The sequence below is a fragment of the Mytilus trossulus genome, chromosome 6 (assembly GCF_036588685.1).
Source record: "Mytilus trossulus isolate FHL-02 chromosome 6, PNRI_Mtr1.1.1.hap1, whole genome shotgun sequence".
Lineage (NCBI taxonomy): Eukaryota > Metazoa > Mollusca > Bivalvia > Mytilida > Mytilidae > Mytilus > Mytilus trossulus.
The window spans coordinates 20231510-20251020 of record NC_086378.1 but is presented as its reverse complement, the minus strand read 5'-3'; the positions used below and the strand labels follow the sequence as shown (position 1 = coordinate 20251020).

The following is a 19511-nucleotide window of genomic DNA, read 5'->3' as shown; positions in this document are numbered from 1 at the left end:
GTAGTAAAAAGTGAATATACATTGTATATATTATTGTATATATCACAAAGATTTAAGTTGATTCTGGACAAAGAAAGATAACTCCAATTAAAAAAATTCTTGCTATTGCACAATATTGAGCAATTAGATATTTCTTGCTTACTATTCTGGACAAAGAAAGATAACTCTAATTAAAAAAAAATTGGCTGTTTCACAATATTGTGCAATTAGATATTTCTTGCCATTGCGCAATACTATGCAATTGAAAAGACTTGCTATTGCACAATACTTAATATAATAATTTTAGATCCTGATTTGGACCAACTTGAAAACTGGGCCAATAATCAAGAATTTAAGTACATTTTTAGATTCAGCATATCAAAGAACCCAACCGATTCATTTTTTGTCAATATCAAACTAAGTTTAATTTTGGACCCTTTGGACCTTAATGTAGACTAATTTGAAAACAGGACCAAAAGTTAAAAATCTACATACACAGTTAGATTCAACATATTAAAGAACCCCAATTATTCAATTTGGATTAAATCAAACAAAGTTTAATTTTGGACCCTTTGGGCCCCTTATTCCTAAACTGTTGGGACCAAAACTCCCAAAATCAATACGAACCTTCCTTTTATGGTCATAAACCTTGTGTTTAAATTTCATAGATTTCTATTTACTTATACTAACTTTATGGTGCTAAAACCAAGAAAAATGGTTATTTGAGTCCCTTTTTGGCCCCTGAATTCCTAAACTGTTGGGACCTCAACTCCCAAAATCAATACCAACCTTCCTTTTGTGGTCATAAACATTGTGTTTAAATTTCATTGATTTCTATTGACTTAAACTGAAGTTATGGTGCAAAAACCAAGAAAAATGCTTATTTGGGTCCCTTTTTGGCCCCTAATTCCTAAACTGTTGGGACCTAAACTCCCAAAATCAATACCACCCTTCCTTTTGTGGTCATGAACCTTGTATTTAAATTTCATTTATTTCTATTGACTTAAACTAAAGGTATTGTGCCAAAACCAAGAATAATGCTTATTTGGGCCCTTTTTTGGCCCCTAATTCCTAAACTGTTGAAACCAAAACTCCCAAAATCAATCCCAACCTTTCTTTTGTGGTCATAAACCTTGTGTAAAAAAATTCATAGATTTCTATTAACTAAAACTAAAGTTATAGTGCGAAAACCAAGAAATTGCTTATTTGGGCTCTTTTTGGCCCATAATTCCTAAAATGTTGGGACCAAAACTTCCAAAATCAATACCAACCTTCCTTTTGTGGTCATAAACCTTGTGTTAAAATTTCATAGATTTCTATTCTCTTTTACTAAAGTTAGAGTGCGAAAACTAAAAGTATTTGGACGCCGACGCCAACGTGATAGTAATATACGGCGAATTTGTTTTCCAAATTTTGAGGTCGTTTAACAAAATCTAAATCAATTTGTAACCAAGAACATGTAATACAAGGAGAACTTGCCAATTCCCCATGTTCAAACCTTTTTATAGTTGTAACTGTATAACCATTGTTAACCGACTTATGAACAGCAAATTGTACCCCCACCCAATATTCTTATTCAAACCCTCTTTCTTTCCTTTATTCAAATTTTCAAGGGAGTTTGCAATAATAACTACTCATCTAAATAAACATCATAAAAAATTAAATTATAAAATGTTATTCAGTCATGGTTAAAATCTATATTAATTAACAGTAACTTAAAACTAGAGGTTCTAATGAGCCTGTGTCGCTCACCTGTATTTACTGATGCTATGGAAATCATGTATAATAAGGATAACATTATAATTATAAAACCTTGTGTTTAAATTTCATAGATTTCTATTAACTTAAACTAAAACTATAGTGCTAAAACCAATGGGTCTTCCAAAGACAACGACAACAACCCCAACGTCTTACCAATATACTTTTTGCTGTCTTATAAAAATGTGTATTTGGGCCCCTCATTTCTAAAAACAAGAGTGCACACACTGAGATGTGTCGCCTTCTTTACTAATCATCGATATTATGTTGATAGTCCTAAATATAAAGTTTTATTACAACTTTCACATTAACTTTACATTAACCAAGATACATGTGAAGCTAAACAAAGGCCAATGAACCATGAAAATGAGGTCAAGGTAAGATGAACCATGCCAGACAGACATGTACAGCTAACAATGCTTCCATACAACAAATATAGTTGACCTTATAGTTTAAGGAAAATAGACCAAAACACAAAAACTTAACATTGTGCAATGAACCTTGAAATTGAGGTCATGGTCAAATAAAACCTTCGGGACTGACATAAAGTTCATAATATATTTCCACACCAAATATAGTTGACCTTTGGCAAATAATATAAGATAAAAAGACCAATACTTAAAAACTTAACTTTTAACTACTGACCCATGAAAATGAGGTCAAGGTCAGATGACATCTGCCTGCTTGACATGTACACCTTACAATCATTCCATACAACAAATATAGTATTAGACCTATTGCATAAAGTATGAGAAAAACAGACCAACACACAAAAACTTAACTATAACCACTGAACCATGAAAATGAGGTCAAGGTCAGATGACACCTGCCAGTTGGACATGTACACCTTACAATCCTACAATACACCAAATATACTAGCCCTATTGCTTATAGTATTTGAAATATGGACTTGACCACCAAAACTTAACCTTGTTCACTGACCCATGAAATGAGGTCGAGGTCAAGTGAAAACTGTCTGACGGGGATGAGGACCTTGCAAGGTACACATATACCAAATATAGTTATCCTATTACTTATAATAAGAGAGAATTCAACATTACAAAAATCTGAAGTTTTTTTTCAAGTGGTCCCTGAACCATGAAAATGAGGTCAAGGACATTGGACATGAGACTGACAGAAACTTCGTAACATGAGGCATCTATATACAAAGAATGAACCATCCTCTTCTACCTTCTAAAATACAAAGCTTTTAAGAAGTTCGCTAATGCCGCCCTGGATCACTATCCCTATGTTGAGCTTTCTGCAACAAAAGTTGCAGGCTCGACAACTAGGGACCATAACCCCCAAAATCAATCCCAATTTTCCTTTTGTGGTTAAAAAAATTGTTCTAAAATTTTATCAATTTTTATTAACTAATACTAAAGTTATTATCTGAAAACCATCTGATATCAGACAGCGCTGAAGCTGAAGACTCTGTGATACCACTATATGACCAAAATATTTCTCATATAAAAAAAACAGGCTAATGCTGCTACAAGGCAGCACTTGCACCCGCAAAGTGGAAAGGGATTATATGTTTATACTAAGTATCACTTACTTTTACATGTTTGACTTCCATTGTACCTTATTTCCAGCTAAGCATGTTGCTTTCCTAAAAGAATAAAATATATTGACAATATTTCCTATAACATGTATAAGATTGATCTAATCAAAATAATCAAATCATATGTATACTACTGTAAATTAATCAAAGCGCTGTAAGCACTTTAGGCAGTTAACCAAAAACCAAGCAAACATAATTATGACACTGTCATGACTGTGGCAATGTTGCTTCAACTTTTTTTTAAAGATTAAAAAGAACAAACATTAAACATTCATATATAATTGTGCATTTATGTTCATTTAATGATTTACACATTGAGGCAAAAAATCATAATTTATCAAGGTTTTCAATAGCAACGCACATGACCAAGAACGGTCATGAGTCTTTCATGAGTCAGCAGTAGTAAAAATTTGCAATGATTGCAGTTCTTCTAGTTGGGACAATACCCCTAATGCGCCTTGAAATGAGGAACACAAAAGTCACGTGTAAACAAAAAATCTCTGTGTAGTGATATTTGACACATTTCTATGATAAACAAATAACTGAGCTGAACCATTAGTGTTAATTTAGAAAATAAGGGAACACAGAATAAATGTGTAAAAACCATGGAGCTATGAAATGTGTTCAAAGTATTAAAATTTCAAAGAACTTATTGTGTTAAAATTGGGATTTTTTACTATGAGGAGCGACATCGCAAAAGGATACTCGGGGTTTGCTAAATTACGGAAAAATGAATCACACTTCGTACCCCGAAAATTTAACCACATATGTAAAAATGTCTCAGCTTCGAAACAAGCCATCATACATATACAAGTTTACGATATGGGCTGAGCAACAGAAGAAAACGTTACCATTACGGCCTATGGAATAACAATTGCGCATATTGCCCCATCTTGTGAGAAAGAATCCAGAGATGTCTTAAGCTAATTTCACCTTGTACACCACAGAAAATTGTTAAAATGATGGTTAGTAGTTTTTTATTTATACCTAGTTATCATAAATGATTTCAGATAAATATTATTGATAAAGAACAGCAAAAATTCAATAAAATTTTCACTTTTAAATGCATTACTGGCACGGGGCTGAACACTTTTTTTAGGCACAGTCATAACTTTGTTTACCCCCGAGAGATCCGAAATGAATTGTTTATTCAATTGAAAAAGACAAGAAAAAACTTACATGTAATATAAATAAATTGTAAGTAAACATGGCACAATATAGTCTTTATTATGCAATTATCACTCTGGTCTACAGGAATAGCTTATAATCAAGGGAGATAACACACTTCACACGAGTAAAGTGAGATACATCATACATGTGCTTTTATCCAATGATTTGACCCTGGTCAGTAGATATCATATGCAAATAAACAGAAAAAAACCATGTACATGTATTAAGAAAATCACGAATTACTATTGTTAATGCACACGAGCAAAACACAAGATATTGTCATTTCTCAGTGAAAAAGGGGGAGGGTCAAACCTTCTTGAACACAATATTGCTATTCAACTACCGTACATGTATTAAGCTAGTTAGCTACTACTCATTGCTTCTAATATAAACAGTTTAAATGAAGGTGGCTAAGCCACAAGGGAGAAGCATTTTTCTTTCTTTGTGATAAAATTTTCAAGAATTAGATTTTTCTCTCTCAATAATACTTATGTATTTAAATTAAATGATAACACAGTTTGAGTTAATTTTTTTTGTCTTATTTCAGTTCCAGACATATCATTACTTTTAAATATGAGATGACAAACTAAAGGTTTTAAAAAGTCCTGAATAACTGGTAAGCATTTTGATTTATTAGGTAAGCTCTAAATTATTTATTTATGGTATTTGTGCAAATGAAATTACAGTCGGTATGTTAAAAATATGCTTATATGAAAACTGTTGCTATGGTCTTGCTATTAAATGAAAAGGCTTGGTTACTGGTCTTTTCGACTCAACATTTCGAGTTAAATCTTGCGTCAACTGATTCTCATGTAACACTGCAAACTCTATTTAGCACTATTTTGATCTGTCATTATTTAATGACGCCATAATATGTGTGATGTCACAATGTTTCCTTTAATACCTCATGTGGATTTCTCACTGATAAAGGGTTTTCACTGAAATACATGTAAAAAGCCTTTTTTTCTCAAATAGAATTATGTGAATGGACAAGTTTTGAAAATTTGCACTTCATTGCATTCTAATTACATGATAAGAATGACTTTCCCAGTAGTTTTGAGGGGTTTCCACAGCATTATATACCAGATGTCCACTAGTAAGAATAGTTATTTTGCTGGTTTTTTTTTTATGAAATCTACATTTTTGCATAATTTCTCTGTCAAAATGCACTTTAAGACACAAGAAAATGTTATAGAATGCTTTAATAGGGTCTGTGTATTGTTATTTAAGGTTATCATCAGAAGTTTTGTCCTTGTTTTGACTAGTAAAGGTATACTGGAAGAAATTAATTATACATGCACGTTGTATTAAAAATAAATGAATATAGCGATAAAAGTGTCATTGCCATATAGTGCTGAAATGACTTTATTTTTTTTCAGAAATGGACAAAAATACACAGATTTATTCAGAATGTCATACCGATGAAGATCACCTCAAAATATTTGGAAAAATCAGAACTATGGATTTCAATATGGGACAATACCCCTAATGCGCCTTGAAATGAGGAACACAAAAGTCACGTGTAAACAAAAAATCTCTGTGTAGTGATATTTGACACATTTCTATGATAAACAAATAACTGAGCTGAACCATTAGTGTTAATTTAGAAAATAAGGGAACACAGAATAAATGTGTAAAAACCATGGAGCTATGAAATGTGTTCAAAGTATTAAAATTTCAAAGAACTTATTGTGTTAAAATTGGGATTTTTTACTATGAGGAGCGACATCGCAAAAGGATACTCGGGGTTTGCTAAATTACGGAAAAATGAATCACACTTCGTACCCCGAAAATTTAACCACATATGTAAAAATGTCTCAGCTTCGAAACAAGCCATCATACATATACAAGTTTACGATATGGGCTGAGCAACAGAAGAAAACGTTACCATTACGGCCTATGGAATAACAATTGCGCATATTGCCCCAGTTGAGCATACTTATTCATATTAGTTGACTGTTAAATATAGTTATGACTTGATGTTTTGGTGTATAACAAGCTAAAACGTCAAGACTGCATGCCTACCATGAAATACTATTATTAGACTTGATATTTCGGTGAATCATAAGCCAAAGATCCAGACTGCATGACTACCATGAATTACTATTTCAAGACTTGATATACAGGTGTATCATTAGCCTGAGGTCAAGACTGCATGACTACTAGCTAGGAAGTACTATTTCAAGACTTGATATTTAGGTGTATCATAAGCCAAAGATCAAGACTAAATGATAACCATGTACTTCTTAAATCATTACAACACCCTTTATCCAATGCTAAAGCCCAAATATGGTTATATCATCAGGTCACATGTTTACTGTATAGTGTAAAAATGTTTACCGTAACATGTCAAAATGTTTACCGTAACATGTCAAAAGTTTACCGTAACATGTCAAAATGTTTACCGTAACATGTCAAAAAGTTAACTGTAACATGAACATTAGCTAAATATAGATAATTGTACCCATGGAAAATCCCACTGGGATTTTTCACCGGTTAACTCAACCGCAGGTTAACTCAACCACTGGTTACCATATCTATATAAATAGGGTGCAAACATTAATCCACCATTCTGCCTCTGACGAAGGTCCTTTATGGACCGAAACCGGTCAGGCTATAAAACATCACCAGGTGCTGTTAATTATGTGTATTGGTATATATACTATATTTTTATGCTTTTACATTTTTCTCACTGATACACATAGTTAATATGGCTTCTACTAACGAAAACTCCATTTGGAGTAAGTGTGTTTAGAGACTACTTATGTCAGTACACTTTTCCTATATTGGCTAGTTGACTGTTAGTAGTTCAAGTTGACTTTAGTACGAGCCTGTAAAAGTATGAATAAACTTGCTTCCCTGGTTAGGAAACTGAGTTTGTGTTGTACAGTACAAAAGTTACGAGACACAAATCAGACAAATGTTTACTACTACAGGGATCAATGATGAGGTCTGACTGACCTGGCCATAGTAAATGTAAATGACACCCACCTTCACCCCAAGTCCATGATGTCTAATTTTGGAATAAAATGACAGGTGTTAGGGTCTAGCAAAGTGATATGCATATGTGTCGCCTATGAGATTGACCTTGTATGTCATTCAATCTTTTTGAAATGAAAAACAGAAATGAATATGGTTTAGGCGTTGGTATCTCAATCTTTTACAAGTTCTCAAAACACACACAAGAGGGTGTGGGATGACTACACCTATTTTTCATTTGATTTTTTATATTGTCCCATACATGAATATATATGGTTTATGGGTGGGGATCTCGACCGTTATCAAGTTTTCACACAGGAGGGGTGGGGAGTCTGGAGACATGAATATATATGGTTGAGCAGTGGGGATCTCATCTGTTTCTAAGTTATCAAACAGGAGTGGGTAAGGTGACCCTAAGTGCTCTCCCTATATTTCATTTGATTAGTTCTCATAAATGAATATATATGGTTTAATTTATAATTTTAAAGGTGGGGATCTCGACTGTTTCCAATTTCTCAATCAGGTGACTGCAGGGACTCCCCCTATATTTCATTTAATTTCGAGTTTGGGATCTCAACTGTTTCAAAGTTCTTCACATGAGGGGTAGGGTGACCACAGGGACTTCCCCTATATTTCATTTGATTTGTTATATAGTCTTATACATCTATAATACTAAAATTACGAGGTCCAATTTGTCAGCCGTCATCACGTAAAAACAACCAATCAAAGAATTTAACTTTATATACAACTAATATAGTACAAAGGTGTAGATTAAAAATTACTCTACTCCAGGCCCTTTTGTTTCCCAAGTAATTAATATTGCCAATAATTAGGAAGTTCTGGGTCGAGTCCGATAATTGTGGCAAAGTTTGGCCTAGTAGTTTCAGAGAAGATTTTAGTAAAAATTAACGACAACGGGCCAGGTGAGCTAAAATGTATACAAATATTTGATGGAGATGTAAGTATTTGAGAGATTTATATTTCCTTCTAGACTAAAGCTTGATTTGTGTCACCAGGTTTCACAGCTTTGAGCTTTCAGAAACTATAAGAATACATGGATATTACCGGTGTCATATGGTATTTTGAACCCCATATGCATGGTAAAATGACCCTGGGGTCAAAATACCGCTATGGTAAATTGAACCCCCCCTGTATGGAAAATTGAACCCTCCCCCCTGTATGGAAAATTGAACCCCCATGGTAAATTGAACCCCCCTGTTTTTTTCATTATAGATGATTAATAAAACATTTAGCATTATATAAAAGCTAATCAAATATTAACCAGATGCTCCGCAGGGCGTAGCTTTATACGACAGCAGAGGTTGAACCCTGAACGGTTGGGGCAAGTATGGACACAACATTCAAGCTGGATTCAGCTCTAAATTTGGATTGTGATTAAATAGTTGACACAGCATAGGTTTCTGACACAGAATGAATGTGTTCTAATGAACTTAAAATTTTAGTTTTCTCTTAGAGCAATTCACTATGCTGTTGAAAATTAATCCTCTCAAAAAAATGTTTGAAGAAATTTTCTTTTTATTTATGAAATTTCAAATGAGAAAAATTTAACCCAATTTTTTAATCACATCCCCCCTTCCCTTATTCCAAAACTAATCTCAATTAAAATATTCTAATGGAGTTTGCAACAATAACTACTCATTTAAAGACATCATAAAATATTAAGATGTAAAAAAACTGCTTGTTATCACTGAATGGTAAAGATTATTTAAATTTACCAGTTGGTAGTAAAAAGTGAATATACATTGTATATTGTATATAACAAAGATTTAAGTTGATTCTGGACAAAGAAAGATAACTCCAATAAAAAAAAATCTTGCTATTGCACAATATTGTGCAATAAGATATTTCTTGCTTACTATTCTGGACAAAGAACGATAACTCTAATTAAAAAAAAAATTGCTATTTCACAATATTGTGCAATTAGGTATTTTTTGCCATTGCACAATACTGTGCAATTGAAAAGACTTGCTATTGCACAATACTTAATATAATAATTTTAGATCCTGATTTGGACCAACTTGAAAACTGGGCCCATAATCAAAAATCTAAGTACATGTTTAGATTCAGCATATCAAAGAGGCCCAAGAATTCAATTTTTGTTTAAATCAAACTTAGTTTAATTTTGGACTCTTTGGACTTTAATGTAGACCAATTTGAAAACAGGACCAAAAATGAAGAATTTACATACAGTTAGATTTGGCATATCAAAGAATCCCATTTATTCAATTTTTGATGAAATCAAACAAAGTTTAATTTTGGACCCCGATTTGGACCAACTTGAAAACTGGGCCAATAATCAAGAATCTAATTACATTTTTAGATTCAACATATCAAAGAACCCAACCGATTTATTTTTTGTCAAAATCAAACTAAGTTTAATTTTGGACCCTTTGGACCTTAATGTAGATCAATTTGAAAACGGGACCAAAAGTTAAGAATCTACATACACAGTTAGATTCGGCATATCAAAGAACCCCAATTATTCAATTTTGATGAAATCAAACAAAGTTTAATTTTGGACCCTTTGGGCCCCTTTTTCCTAAACTGTAAGGACCAAAACTCACAAAATCAATACCAACCTTCCTTTTATGGTCATAAAACTTGTGTTTAAATTTCATAAATTTCTATTTACTTATACTAACGTTATGGTGCGAAAACCAAGAAAAATGCTTATTTAGGCCCTTTTTTGGCCCCTAATTCCTAAACTGTTGAAACCAAAACTCCCAAAATCAATCCCAACCTTTCTTTTGTGGTCATAAACCTTGTGTCAAAATTTCATAGATTTCTATTAAATTAAACTAAAGTTATAGTGCGAAAACCAAGAAAATGCTTATTTGGGCCCTTTTTGGCCCCTAATTCCTAAAATGTTGATACCAAAACTCCTAAAATCAATCCCAACCTTTCTTTTGTGGTCATAAACCTTGTGTCAAAATTTCATAGATTTCTATTAAATTAAACTAAAGTTATAGTGCGAAAACCAAGAAAATGCTTATTTGGGCCCTTTTTGGCCCCTAATTCCTAAAATGTTGAAACCAAAACTCCCAAAATCAATCCCAACCTTTCTTTTGTGGTCATAAACCTTGTGTCAAAATTTCATAGATTTCTATTAAATTAAACTAAAGTTATAGTGCGAAAACCAAGAAAATGCTTATTTGGGCCCTTTTTGGCCCCTAATTCCTAAAATGTGGAAACCAAAACTCCCAAAATCAATACCAACCTTCCTTTTATGGTCATAAACCTTGTGTTAAAATTTTAAATATATCTATTCACTTTTACTAAAGTGAGAGTGCGAAAACTAAAAGTATTCGGACGACGACGGCGACGCCAACGTGATAGCAATATACGACGAAATTTTTTTCAAAATTTGCGGTCATATAAAAATCATTTATACAAGAAGGGGAGGTCAATTTTCAATGATTGGTTAACAGAAAAATATTTGCTTGGTATAAGTGCTCTGAAGTCTTAACCAACAAAATTTCATTCAAAAAACTTCTTAAAGCATTAAAACTAGACCTTGTAGCTTGGACACAATACATGCTATAATTCTTTGAAATTTAAATATTTATATAGAATGGTAGACTTTTAATTAAGTTTTAATTCTCCATGGTAAAAAAGAGGGAGGGGGTCAAATTACCATGGCTCACTTGATTTTAAAAGTAAAATTTTCAAAACATCTTTTCAAACTAATAAAATAAATACAAACTACTAATTGGAGTATAATAAATATGTTAAGGAGTTACAGTAGCAAGATATTTTAACATGAAAGGTCTTTAGATGTATAGTAGGGGGTTCAATATACCATGGTACTATAACATGGCAGCTGGCTAAGTAAAATTTTCAAAATATCTTTTCCAGCATGTTAAATACAAACAAACTACTTATTGGAGTATTAAAACTATGTTAAGGAGTTAGAAAATCTTGGATCTTTAAAATTCAAGGTCTATAGGAGGGGGTTCAAGATACCATGGAAAGGGGAGGGGGTCAAAATACAATGGATTTTTTTTTCTCTTCAAAATATCTTTTCAAGCATGTTTTAAAAATGCATTCAAACAACAAATTTGAGTAACAACTATGTTATGGAGTTAGAATAGCTAGAATTTTTGAAATTGACGGTCTATGGTAGGGGGTTCAATATACCGCAGGGGGTCAAAATACAATGGCTGCGTAAAATTTTCAAAATATCTTTGCCAGTTTGTTAAATACATACAAACTACTCATTGGAGTATTATTACTATGTTAAGGAGTTAGCATAGCTTGGGTTTTTGAAATTCAAGGTCTATAGTAGGGGGTTCAATATACCATGGGTGGGGGGTCAAAATACCATGAAAATATTTTTTCTTCAAAATATCTTTTCCAGCATGTTAAATGCATACAAACTACTTATTGGAGTATTATTACTATGTTAAGGATTAAGAATAGCTGCAATTTTTGAAATTGAATGTCTATGGTAGGGGGTTCAATATACCGCAGGGGGTCAAAATACCATGGCTAGGTAAAATTTTCAAAATATCTTTTCCAGCATGTTATATACATTCAAACAACTTATTGAAGTATTATTACTATGTTAAGGATTAAGAATAGCTGCAATTTTTGAAATTGAATGTCTATGGTAGGGGGTTCAATATACTGCAGGGGGTCAAAATACCATGGCTAAGTAAAATTTTCAAAATATCTTTTCCAGCATGTTATATACATTCAAACAACTTATTGAAGTATTATTACTATGTTAAGGAGTTAGAATAGCTTGAATATTTAAAAATCAAGGTCTATAGAAGGGGGTTCAATATACTGCAGGGGGCAAAATACCATGGCTAAGTAAAATTTTCAAAATATCTTTGCCAGTTTGTTAAATAAATATTTTGGAAAAGATATTTTGAAAATTTTACTTAGCCATGGTAATTTGACCCCCCTGCAGTATATTGAACCCCCTACTATAGACCTTGAATTTCAAAAATCCAAGCTATTCTAACTCCTTAACATAGTTATAATACTCAAACAAGTAGTTTGTATGTATTTAGCATTCAGTTACTGGAAAAGATATTTTGCAAAATTTTATATAGCCATGGTATTTTGACCCCCCTGCGGTATATTGAACCCCCTACTCATAACCTCTAATTAAAAAAAAATGATAGCCAATAAATTGTAAATTAGATTATCTGCAATACTATTTCTCAAAAAACTCCGGGGTCATTTTACCGCATGGTTAACAGACTATGTTTTGTTTTTGTGGTTTTGTCTATTTTTTTGATACTACATGTATTAGCAAAAGGTCCTCTAAATATGGTGTATGGAATGATTGTAAGGTGGTGTACATGCCAGACTGGCATATTTCATCTGGCATTGCCAATTTTTTTCTAGGGTTCAACGTTATTGATAATGTTATGTGATACTTGATGACTTTTATCATAAATTCAATCAAAAATAAAGCAGGTAAGACATTTCAACATGTGCTCTCTTGTTTGGTGTATTGTAGTATTGAAACTTAGTAAACACAACTGCTTTTTTCTCTGTGTGTAAGGCCTCACTGTGAATTTTAGATGAAGAACAGCAACAAAAGCACTATTCCTTTGCTACAAGTATTTTTTCATGTGCACATAAGAGATTTTCACATCCTGTTAAAACAAGAGTGCACACACTGAAATGTCTCGCCTTCTTTACTAATCCTTGATACTATCTTCATAGACCTAAATATAAAGCTTTAATACATCTGTCACATAAACTCAACATTAACCAAGAAAATGAAACATTGATCAATGAACCATGAAAATGAGGTCAAGGTCAGATGAACCATGCCAGACAGACATGTACAGCTAACAATTCTTCAATACAACAAATATAGTTGACTTATTGCTAATAAATAAAGAAAAATAGACCAAAACACAAACTCTTAAAACTTAGCAATGGACCGTGAAAATGAGGTCAAAGTCAAATAAAACCTGCGTAACAGACATATAGATCATAAAATACAATGTATTTCCATACACCAAATATAGTTGACCTAATGCATAAAGTATTAGAAAAATAGACCAAAACACTAAAACTTATCTTTGACCACTGAACCATGAAAATGATGTCAAGATCAGATGACACCTGTCAGCTAGACATGTACACCTTACAATCATTCCATACACCAATTATAGTAGACCTATTGCATATAGTATAACATGTATAAGAAAAACAGACCAAAACACAAAAATTTAACAATAACCACTGAACCATGAAAATAAGGTCAAGGTCAGATGACACCTGCCAGTTGGACATGTACACCTTACAGTCCTCCCATACACCGAATATACTAGACCTATTACGTATAGTATCCCAGATATGGACTTGACCACGAAAACTTAACCTTGTTCACTGATCTATGAAATGAGGTCGAGGTCAAGTGAAAACTGTCTGACAGACATGAGGACCTTGCAAGGTATGCACATACCAAATATAGTTATCCAATTACTTATATTAAGAGAGAATTTAACTTTACAAAAATTCTTAATTTTTTTTTCAATTAGTCACTGAACCATGAAAATTAGGTCAAGGACATTGGACATGTGACTGACAGAAACTTTGTAACATGAGGCATCTATATACAAAGTATGAAGCATCCAGGTCTTCTACCTTCTAAAATATAAAGCTTTTAAGAAGTGAGCTAACACCGCCGCCGCCGGATCACTATACCTATGTCAAGCTTTCTGCAACAAAAGTTGCAGGGTCGACAAAAATCAGACCAAATTACTACAAAATATAAATAAAAACAACATAATTTCAGTTTTTGCCAGTTTATTTGGGTGTTTGAAGCTAGACAACTATATATAGCTTTGTAACAAGTTACCAACCAAGTGTAAGTTATAGGGTTACCACAGAGACAGAAGGCATAAACATTGACTAGTGGTTAATCTAAAAATATAATGCTGCTCTGCTCAAAGGAAGAACTCAAACTAGAGGCTCTTTTAAAAGAGCCTGTGTCGCTCACCTTGGGATATGTGAATTAATCAAAGGAAGCAGACAGTTCTTGACAAAATTGTGTTTTGGTGATGGTGATGTGTTTGTACATCTTCCTTTACTGAACATTCTTGCTGCTCACAATTATCTCTATCTATAATGAACTTGTCCGTGTAGTTTCAGTGGAAAATGTTAGTAAAAATTTACAAATTTTATGAAAATTGTTAAAAATTGATTATAAGGACAATAACTTCTTAGGGGGTCAATTGACTATTTTGGTAATTTTGACTTATTTTTTAGTCTTAAATTGCTGTACATTATTGCTGTTTACAGTTTATCTAAAAATTTCAGGGCAGATAGATCTTGACCAGATAAACAATTTTACCCCTTGTCAGATTTGCTCTAAATGATTTAATTTGGTTTTTGAGTTATAAGCCAAAAACTGCATTTTACCCCTATGTTCTATTTTTAGCCGTAGCGGCCATCTTGGTTGGTTTGCCAGGTCACAAAACACGATTTTTAAACTAGAAAGCCTTATTATGATTCTGGCTATGTTTGGTAAAATTTGGCCCGGTAGTTTCAGAGGAGAAGATATTTGTAAAAGTTAACTTTTAGAGCCTGTGTCGCTCACCTTGGTCTATGTGAATATTAAAAAAAGGTAGCATTTGAATTCATGACAAAATTGTGTTTTGGTGATGGTGATGTGTTTGTACATCTTACTTTACTGAACATTCTTGCTGCTTACAATTATTTCTATCTATATTGAATTTGGCCTAGTAGTTTCAGTGGAAAATGTTAGTTAAAATTTAAATTTTATGAAAATTGTTATACATTGACTATATTAAAAGGACAATAACTCCTTAGGGAGTCAATTGACCAGTTTGGTCATGTTGACTTATTTTTAGGTCTTACTTTGCTGTTCATTGTTGCTGTTTACAGTTTACATTGTATCTCTATCTATAATATATTATTCAAGATTATAAATAACAAAATACGGCAAAATTTCCTTAAAATGACCAATTCAGCAGCAGCAACCTAACAACAGGTTGTCCAATCCATCTGAAAACTTCATGGCAGATAGATTTTGACCTGATAAACAATTTGACTACCTTTCAGATTTGCTCTAAATGCTTTGGTTTTTGAGTTATAGTGTTGGATAATCGGTTGAAATTACCAATCGATTATCTATTACAATCGGTTGGCAGCAACCAACCGACTATCGGTTATAATCGGATCATAACACCTTGCCCTCTTTTTTAAAGGAAATCATGCATTTAGTCTCATTGTACTTGTCTAATGTGTATATCCATATCATTGCAGAGTTTATATACCAGTATTCATATTTGATCTTTTGTTTCCATTTCATATTCTGGCATAATTACTACTAAATTATAATTCTAGTACATTTGATAATTATCTATTTAGCAGTTAAAACAATGAATTAATAAGAATCAAGATTCATATTGAACATATTTTATCTCATAATTACCAACAGTGACACTAACATTTCTAAATTTCAATGGTGAAACTCGCAAAAAAAATTCAATAACATAGCTGTATGAACATTTGGATGCTTCAAATTAGGAAAAGATCGATATATAAAGTTTTTTTTAACTTTTAGAAATTCAAAATTACCAGAAAAAATAAAACAATGCATTTGCATTTTACAGTAAACATGGGTATTAAGCAAATGTCTGTTAATTCGTGTAGAACGCTTTTATTACTTTTGTAATCATTATTTTCTTTCAATATGTGTCATTCGTGTGTCTGAACTTATAATTGCAAGAATGCGGAATTTTTACATAGTTGAACCGTATCCGATTCGTGATTGTTATATTTTTATAAATGGCGGACAAATTTCGGAAAATTTACAAAAGTAAACGATGTTTGGCAAGCAATCTGGAAAGGAATATGACGTTTTTGATGCTACAAATGGATAACACATTAATAAAAGGCAACTTGCAACACTTTTTAATGAAGCAACGGAATTATTTTGTCTAAAATCAGAATTATTTGTACGCTCTCAAGTAACAAGTACCGGAATTGAAAGAAAGTATTTCATACAAAGTTATTAATCTTAAATACCATTTCATCAATCTGCAAATGCTTTCACGTTTATAAAGAAGGAAATTAGTTATTTCTTTAATTATAGGATGTATGACATTGTTACTGTCATCGACTGATATTTTTTGTTAATATTGTTTGACTGCGCATATGAAATGCAAACAATAAACGGACTGGAAGTTGACAAGCTCAAAATCCGGAAACTTTAACAACAATCGATTGAACAAAATCCCAATCAATTATCGACATCGCCAGTCCCAACCAACTGATTTCCGACTTATTCCGATCATCGGAACAGCACTATTGAGTTATAAGCCAAAAACTGCATTTTACCCATATGTTCTTTTTAAAGCCATGGCGGCCATCTTGGTTGGTTTGCCGGTTCACTCCACACATTTTTAAACTAGATACCTTAATGATGATTTTGGCAAAGTTTGATTTAATTGGCCCAGTAATTTCAGAAGAGAAGATTTTTGAAAAAGATAACAAAGATTAACGAAAAATGGTTAAAAATTGACTATAAAGGGCAATAACTCCTAAACAGGTCAACTGACCATTTTGATTATGTTGACTTATTTGTAGATTTTAGTTTGCTGAACATTATTGCTGTTTACAGTTTATCTCTATCTATAATAATATTCAAGATAATAACCAAAAACAGCAAAATTTCCCTAAAAATACCAATTCAGGGGCAGCAACCCAACAACAGAGTGTCGGATACATCTCAGTCATCTGAAAATTTCAGGGCAGATAGATCTTGACCTGATAAACATTTTTACCCCCATGTCAGATTTGCTCTAAATGCTTTAGTTTTTGAGTTATAAGCCAAAAACTGTATTTTACCCCTATGTTCTATTTTTAGCCATGGCGGCCATCTTGGTTGGTTGGCTGGGTCACGCCACACATTTTTTAAACAAGATACTCCAATGATGATTGTGGCCAAGTTTGGTTTAATTTGGCCCGGTAGTTTCAGAGGAGAAGATTTTTGTAAAAGTTAACGACGCCGGACGCCAAGTGATGAGAAAAGTTCACTTGGCCCTTTGGGCCAGGTGAGCTAAAAATCTGGACTAACAATAAGGTGTATAGGTACAGTTTTCAATTTGTTAGATGGCATGACGTTAACACAGCGAATCAAAGAATTCAACTTTATGTTATAGATATTTCATATTGTTATACCATAGCTTTTGTTGAAACCCCTCGGGAACCTCACTCGACTTCGTCTCATGAGGTTAATGCCGGGAGTTTCAACAAAAAATATGGTATAATTTACGAAACACCACAAAACTGTCCAAAAAATATGAATTATCTGTTTTAACCTATTACATTCTTCGCTGTTAAAAAATGAGTATTTTACATATTTTTGTTTGTTTACATCGAAATTACTTTAATAAGAATCTGTAAAATAACCTTTGACAGTCCTTTCACTTCAGGATCCGCCTACTTTTTAAAACTAGCACGGCTTCAGAAGCGGCGGGTAATCAGTTTGAAAAGATTTTTCGACAGCGATGGATGCATCTTTACATTGGTGATGAAAAAAACTGTTAAAGATGTTTTGGATAAGGACACAAGAAACTTCTAGTACAGTACACACAGAGAGGATGTAATCTCATACTCCCTACACTGTGTAAAAACTTGGTGTCACACCAGGAAACTCCAGCAACACTCTCCAAATTTTGGGAGGAAATTGGGAGAAACTTGGAGTAATTCCTCCCTAAAACTCCTAAATTGTTTATTTCCTTGGTGTGGTTTCTCTCAACACCATGATTTTTATTGTTATGTTTACAAAATGTACCTTTGAAGTGTGCCAGCAGTTGATGCTTACAATAAACATTTCTTGTGTTTCCTGTCATTAAATGACAGTTACAAAAATTATGAAAAGTATGAGATTTGTTAAAGGGGCACTAGCTGTCAAATTCATGGTCACCAATTTGACTCAAATTCTCATATTTGATTAATAACAATGTAAAACATTTATCCAATCTATCAAAAGTTTAAAATAAACAGTTTACAGAGCATGGGGTAGATGATATTTAGGTTCGTTTCGTGTGTATTTAAATCCAGATGCCATCTAATTAACTATCGATTTGACCTCAGATGACCATATAAGCGATGTAAACACAAATAAAGATATGAATAGGTTAAACCAGCACGTGCAATTGGATTTTTATAGGTCTGTTTGATTTGAATTTATAGATTTAAAATATAAGTTTCTCATTGTTTTCAACCGTATAAGAATGATTTATGTGGATCGAATTAATCGATCAAATGATTTACCATAGTTTCACTTTCATTGTTGACATTTTTTTCTTTAAATAACCAGTTCACGTACAATGAATGCGTTGTCAGTCTCTAGCTAGGGGGTTAAATTGAAGTTCACATGAATACCAGTTAGAATGATGATGACGTATTTACTTGCAAGTGAATCAGTCAAAAATTATGTATAATCGCTTATTTCAACAAAATTTAAGCAAATTGATTGCTAAAAGCCAATTATTATTTCATTATTCCGATTTAGTTAATGATTAATCTAAAAAAAATCATACTTTATTTTTTTATATATATCGTAGCTAGTGCTCCTTTAAATTCAAACAGAGATATATTATCAATAATTATAATCTGATTTTATTAAAGAATCCTGCACAACTTAATTTATTAAAAATATATTCAGCATTTGTTCTGACAGTGTTGGTTTTTCATACCTAAGAAACATAATTAAAACAAACAAAACATCACATGTAAGCATAGTAACTAATAGAAGATAAAAACATATATTTTAATTGAATTTATTCAATATTTTCTTTTATATAAATCTAAATAATAAATGAAGATTATATAAATCTAATAGGTATGAAATTTATCTACATTTTTTAAAATTTTATTCCAATTTTTATTTTATTCATTTTTTTGTCTCGTTACTATTATTTTTTAAACCATGTATATACTTAATAATATCTACATGTTTAAACTGACTATAAATACAACTAATTGTACATATCAAGTTGCCTTCTTAATTATGAGCTTATATGAATGTAAATAA

The 19511-nt window shown here is 32.3% G+C and overlaps 1 protein-coding gene and 1 long non-coding RNA gene across 3 annotated transcripts in view; one reads left to right on the top strand and one right to left on the bottom strand.

Annotated features, from left to right (window-relative positions):
- Positions 1-19511, bottom strand: part of LOC134720909 (uncharacterized) — a 45973-nt gene that overhangs the window by 5534 nt on the left and 20928 nt on the right. Inside the window, exon 2 of one of the 2 annotated variants that reach the window (XM_063583472.1) lies at positions 3296-3349. The exons of the other annotated variant lie outside the window; for it this stretch is intronic. Coding sequence (XP_063439542.1) covers positions 3296-3316 — 21 coding nt within the window. The 5' untranslated portion in view covers positions 3317-3349. The remainder of the gene's footprint in view (positions 1-3295; positions 3350-19511) is intronic. 2 annotated transcript variants of the gene reach the window in all.
- On the top strand, positions 3753-6397 carry LOC134720908 (uncharacterized). Its single transcript, XR_010107814.1, has 3 exons — positions 3753-4266; positions 5019-5087; positions 5851-6397. It is a non-coding gene; the product is annotated as an uncharacterized LOC134720908 (long non-coding RNA).